Source organism: Saccostrea cucullata, unplaced genomic scaffold, assembly GCF_032062105.1.
Source record: "Saccostrea cucullata isolate Sc308-1 unplaced genomic scaffold, CSIRO_AGI_Scuc_v1 ctg21177, whole genome shotgun sequence".
In the NCBI taxonomy this organism is placed as follows: domain Eukaryota; kingdom Metazoa; phylum Mollusca; class Bivalvia; order Ostreida; family Ostreidae; genus Saccostrea; species Saccostrea cuccullata.
This window is the reverse complement of record NW_026934419.1, coordinates 1-5,966: the sequence shown is the minus strand read 5'-3', so window position 1 is coordinate 5,966 and position 5,966 is coordinate 1. Positions and strand designations below refer to the sequence as shown.

At 38.2% G+C, this 5,966-nt stretch overlaps 3 protein-coding genes across 3 annotated transcripts; 2 read left to right on the top strand and 1 right to left on the bottom strand.

Moving 5' to 3' along the window:
* Positions 1 to 549: 549 nt before the first annotated feature.
* Positions 550 to 1,081, bottom strand: LOC134240652 (histone H2B-like). The gene has a single exon (XM_062722718.1). The coding sequence runs from the start codon at positions 978 to 980 to the stop codon at positions 609 to 611; it is 372 nt and encodes a 123-aa protein (XP_062578702.1). The 5' UTR covers positions 981 to 1,081; the 3' UTR covers positions 550 to 608.
* Positions 1,073 to 1,766, top strand: LOC134240651 (histone H2A). Its single transcript, XM_062722717.1, has one exon. The coding sequence runs from the start codon at positions 1,263 to 1,265 to the stop codon at positions 1,641 to 1,643; it is 381 nt and encodes a 126-aa protein (XP_062578701.1). The 5' UTR covers positions 1,073 to 1,262; the 3' UTR covers positions 1,644 to 1,766.
* Positions 1,767 to 3,331: 1,565 nt separating this feature from the next.
* LOC134240650 (histone H1-delta-like) lies at positions 3,332 to 3,998 on the top strand. Its single transcript, XM_062722716.1, has one exon. The coding sequence runs from the start codon at positions 3,335 to 3,337 to the stop codon at positions 3,935 to 3,937; it is 603 nt and encodes a 200-aa protein (XP_062578700.1). The 5' UTR covers positions 3,332 to 3,334; the 3' UTR covers positions 3,938 to 3,998.
* The last annotated feature ends 1,968 nt before the right edge of the window (positions 3,999 to 5,966 follow it).

Genomic DNA, 5,966 nt, shown 5'->3' with positions numbered 1-5,966 from the left:
TAATCTTAAAAATGTAAACATAGATTCAAATTACGCCCACTGCCGTCAAACACACAGGCAGCCGCCGCACGAGATTTACATGCACATTTTTCAGTAATAAGGTAAGCAAAGATAATGTTCGTAATCCAGTATTTTTGGAAGTTTGAGTGTCAGATTGCTCATCATATTAGATTTTTAAAGCCTTATTTTAAGGCCGTTTTTAATAGACATCTATTACAAATATGTTTTATGTATTATCCCCTCTCTTCTGAAGATAGGTGAAGCAACATATTTCCTTACTTTATTGTGTACATTGCCGTTTTAATTAAAAAAGCAAATTTGCCATTTAAATGAAACATTTCAAGTAAAGGTTGTATCTAATACTAATTAAAAAAATAAAACACTTCTAGATTCCCAATGTTTCTGGGTTTCCTGATAACAGCACAGAATTTGCACTCTTAGAGAAAATAAAATCTATGTATTTATTAAGTCGAGTTTTCATTAAAAATATAATACATTTCTGTAAACAACCATATTGTTTCTCAACACTGTAGAGAAGGAATCTTTTCGAAAAATTTGTGTGGCCCTGATAAGGGCCGTTTTGTTTGAGTGGACTGCAAGTGTGCAGTTTATTTACTGCTTGTGTACTTGGTGACGGCCTTGGTTCCCTCAGATACAGCGTGCTTGGCCAATTCTCCGGGTAGAAGGAGACGGACAGCTGTCTGGACCTCTCTGCTGGTGATGGTAGATCGCTTGTTGTAGTGAGCCAGACGGGAGGCCTCTGCAGCGATTCTTTCAAAGATGTCATTGACGAAAGAGTTCATAATGCTCATGGCCTTGCTGGAAACACCGGTGTCTGGGTGGACCTGTTTTAGCACCTTGTAGATGTAAATGGCGTAGGATTCCCTCCTCTTCCTGCGCTTTTTCTTATCCCCAGTTCTCTGGGTCTTGGCCTTGGTGACTGCTTTCTTAGCTCCTTTAGATCCGACTTTGGGTGGCATGTTTACAGGTTAGAATAAATCAACCGAAAACTATGAGTCTCAATATTCGCCTCGCGGCTTATATATCACGACAGCGGATAACCGTGGCTAAGTGCTTTACGGACCCTCGAGAAAACATCTATTCTTCGGCGAGCGACAAAGTGTGTAAAATACGATTGCGATGATTGGCTGGACAGTTCAATCCGCCTGCGTGTTTAAATAGGGTGGCGAAGGGTGTTTAGAGTTATTCGTTGATTTGAAATTTTGAGCTTGAACTACTCTTAATACTAAAACAGATCAAAGATGTCAGGACGTGGTAAAGGAGGCAAAGTGAAGGGAAAGGCCAAGAGCCGATCATCCCGTGCGGGACTGCAGTTTCCCGTGGGTCGTATCCACCGTCTGTTGAGGAAGGGCAACTACGCCGAGAGAGTGGGAGCCGGCGCCCCTGTGTATCTGGCCGCCGTTCTTGAATACTTGGCCGCCGAAGTCTTGGAGCTGGCAGGCAACGCCGCCCGCGACAACAAAAAGACCAGAATCATCCCCCGTCATCTGCAGCTGGCCATCCGCAACGACGAGGAATTGAACAAACTCCTGTCCGGCGTGACCATCGCCCAGGGTGGTGTCCTGCCCAACATCCAGGCCGTGCTGCTCCCCAAGAAGACCCAGAAGTCAGCCAGCAAGTAAAAAGTCTGTGTACGACTTGTATATACCAAACGGCCGTTTTCACGGCCACCCAATTTTTTCGAAAAGATGCCTCTAAGATCAGACGCCAAGAAACGAAACTTGAATAATTTTATTATAATAGTAAACACACAATACATGCCATCACATAATGGAATTAAAATTCTATATATGAGTTTAATCTCATGAATGGACTACTATTGTTTAAGAAAACACACTTTACATACAAACGAGAAGAACTTCTGATAATTGCCAACAATTCTATTAAGTTCCCTATCCTAATAAGTACACAGTTTAACAGGTGTACATCAATTTTACATCATTACATCAATCCGTTGCCCTTGAAAAATAATTGAAATTGTCCAGTGTAATTTTTAAGGGAATAATTGGGCACAGAATTTAAGTAATTATTACGCCCTTTCCCTACATTCTTAAAACAAAGATAAAATGGGGTCACAGTTGAATATTTAACGTCGGCAAAATCTGCAAATCAATGAGTTTTGAATTTCTGAGTTTTAAACAATTAAATACAAATTAATCAATGTTTATACGTTTGTGTATATAAATACATGTATTTAAAGTAACATGTAAATCTTTCAGAATTATTGAACAATAGAGAGAAAAGACGTCCATCCTCATAAACTAAATCAGACGCACACGTATATCTACCATGTGAATTTTGTTTAATAATAGTAATAATTATAAAAATAAATAAAAGTGACGAAAATCTTTTCTGACTACACTATAATTTGGACCGATATACCCCAGGTTATACCCCAGGTGAAAAGAAAAAAAAATCGTGTCATATATTTTGCTGCTTTCTAAATATATTGTCTTTGTGTTTTTTTAAGGCCAAAATGATTATTAAATAAAATGATATTAAACAAAACAAGACATTTGCATGCATGTATGCTGTAAGTTAGTTATAGAATATCATCTGCTCACGGAGAACAGCTTTCCGTTTTCCGTTTAAGACTGGGACAATTCAATTTTAAAGTCGGACCTTTTATTAAATGTAAATCATCTCGTTAATTTATTTTCCTGTCTTTTCCTTTTGTTAATTTTTGTTCCCCTTTCCTTATATTGTTGCCTTCTGCACTGAAATATGAATCAGAAAAACCACGACAAAAATAAGGCTTTTGAATGAATCTCGATGTCATTATATATATTTCCATGCGTCTACTGTCTCACGTTTGGCACACTTTCTGTGTTGATTTCTCACAGTTTGAGGGCGAATTGATAATATCTGCAAGACTTGAAGATTCAAAGGGCATTTTTAAAGTATCTCTTGAAATTTTTCACTTAAATCGTAACTGATAATCGTCGTTTCAAGCACATTTTTCAACTTTTATCGTACCACGAAGTTCCGAGACAAAGGTTCAGATGCCCATTTTCCTGAATTTGAGCACAGTATTAAGAAAGAATTTAAGAATGTAAATAGATAACATGTTAAAGAGATGACTGCAGGTTAGGACTCTGCCTATATTTTGCGATCAAATCCATCTGCCGAGTTGCAGCGCGGATGCAAATACCCTTCTTGAAACACACGATACATGAACGTACATCGACCTCGGCGAACTGGATGTTTTCTCGAGGGTCCGCGCTCGGTGTAAACAAAAGCAGCAAGTGCGAGTGACCGAGCCATTTTCATTCCCAGCTGTTCCCGAGAAGTAAACCATTATCCCGAAGTAGCCATGGCAGATTCCGTTGCTCCAGCCAAATCTCCAGCTAAGAAGAAGGCCACAAAGCCTAAAGTGCCTGCTGCACACCCCAAGTACATAGACATGATCAGCGCCGCCGTTTCAGCCCTGAAGGAACGCGGGGGCTCATCCAGACAGGCCATTCTCAAGTACATCATGGCCAACTACAAAGTGGGCAACGATGCTAATTTCGTCAACGCTCACCTGAAAATGGCCCTGAAGAATGGTGTTAAGAAGGGTGCTCTCAAGCAGGCTAAGGGTACAGGCGCCAGTGGCTCCTTCAAGCTTGGAGAAAAACCCAAGACCGAGAAGAAGCCTAAAGCCAAAAAGGTTGCCAAACCCAAGGCAGCTAAACCTAAGAAGACCGCTGCTAAGCCCAAGACACCCGCCGGTGAGAAGAAGGCCAAGACTCCTAAGAAGAAGGCAGCAGCAGCAGCCAAGAAACCAGCCGGACCCAAGAAAGCCAAATCTCCCAAGAAGAAGGCGACACCCAAGTCCCCAAAGAAGGCTGCAACCAAACCCAAGAAGGCCAAAACTCCTAAGAAAACAGCAGCCAAGAAAACCAAGACACCCAAGAAGGCAGCAGCAAAGAAATAAGCAGTCTGAGCATCCCTGTCAGTCTGCATCCAAGCTTATAGAAAAGAAAAAGCCCTTTTCAGGGCTACCAAAATTTTCAGAAAAGATACCTCAGTTACGGTCGTTAGAAAATGTTTCAACATGTATCTCTATCTCAAATTCTATATTTTGTTAAACAATTTCAAATGCAGCATGCCCTCTTGAACAACAACAAAATAAAAGTATTTGAATGTGTATATTCCTGTAAAAAGAGAGAGAGAGAGAGGGGGAAGAGAGAGAGAGAGATTTGATAATTATAATATTTAGAAACAGAGAGCATGATTTCCTATATCAATGCATTAAATGCAGATATGATTTTATTTTTATCATACATGTAGACATGATAGCAATGTAATTCCATTCCTAGCTCTTTTATCAATTTGAAAATGAAATGATGACTTGTTCAAGGACTCTTAAGATTTATTTTTGAAATGCAATGCATTTAATGCATCTGTCGGACACCCTGTACATTATCACAAGCCTCGTGCGTTGTAGATATAACACATGAAACGAACCGCTCTATTATGATGTCACAATAAGCTTTCACTCAAGTTAATTCTTGATTCACTGCTTCAAACATCTGTGCATTAGCTAAGCAAAATGTGTTTTACAAAACAATTGCATTAGAATATGGTTTTCAATGAGATATGTGGCAAGAAAAAGCACTCTGTAACTCACTCACGCCCATGCATCTAAGACAATCAGGAAAACCTGGCACATTTTTTACACCAAATACTAAGAATCAGTGTTACACCCCTAACAGTTCAGCAGAGAGTTCACTCATTAGAGTCTATCATTTTGATGATTCACAGAATTTCTCCAACTGGAAATGTTAAATCTCACCTCCAAGAATGTTGGAGTGACATTAAATTGTCGTAAGTATGCTACAATTACAACAATCATGTATTTCCAAGTACATTTTGTTTTTCAATTGCTTACTGAAATCATAACAGGAAAACTCTGTCTCAGTTTTATTGAATAATAGTCTCAGGTAACAAGGACACATGTTAATGGTGTTGGATTTTTTTATTCATAAAAATATGTATGTATATATGAAAAGCGGGACAATGTTTTCCAGGGAACGAATTCATTCCTGTTAAATAAATTGGTGCTACATTTTATTACATAAACCATAATTTCACATTCAAGGAAAACCATCTACTTAAAAAAAAAATCTGGCAAAATATCAGTTATACAGATCTATAATAAATACAACATTCACTTTTATAAATAAAAGCACTTCTAGCTACAAATGTAAAAACATCTATCACAGCTTCTCATTTTATCATGTTCCACACACAAGACATTGGTCCAAAGAGTAAAAAAATTCTTGGAATATTCTGATATTATACACATCAGCTTCCCATGTGAAGCAATATAATACTGCACAAATGCTATGCTGCCATACTTAGAATATTCAACATGGCATTTAACCTCACATAAATTTGTTGCTACCTATTATTTTTTGTTTAAATTGTAAATAAAAAAGATCTTTATAAATACAATGTTCAAAAGCAAATATATAAATGGACGGCAAAAGAAGGAGAAGTGTTGAACACTAATAAATTCTACATAAAATATTTTCCTGAGACAAAAAAATTGTATATGAAATTTTTTCTGTAAATAATACATCTTATGACTGGCAGCTATATCAGCTGGAGTTCATTAAATTTTACTGTGATCTTGTTATAATAAATTATGCCTTCTCTACACACACAAACACATTCAAGACAAAACCTCTCCTACAATGGTGGCTATACTTGAAACGTTGCATAGAGGTACCACTGATAACTACTATCCTCTGGGACTAGGTCTAATGGACGGTAAACTGTGAGTTAACACACATGTAATATAGCATCGTAAAACTATCGAGGTTTGGGGGACTGGCTAATGGTTCAGCGGGCCTTGCCCAGTTGCCCAGAAAGTTCACGTACTTTGTCTGCCCAGTATTCACTGCTTTGCTGCAACTGGATGGAGAAGCTTGAAAATAATATACAGAAATGATGTTATG

Excerpts from the sequence above, each read along its gene's own strand:
- LOC134240651 (XM_062722717.1), top strand. The coding sequence starts at position 1,263 with ATGTCAGGACGTGGTAAAGGAGGCAAAGTGAAGGGAAAGGCCAAGAGC.
- LOC134240652 (XM_062722718.1), bottom strand. The coding sequence starts at position 980 with ATGCCACCCAAAGTCGGATCTAAAGGAGCTAAGAAAGCAGTCACCAAG.
- LOC134240650 (XM_062722716.1), top strand. The coding sequence starts at position 3,335 with ATGGCAGATTCCGTTGCTCCAGCCAAATCTCCAGCTAAGAAGAAGGCC.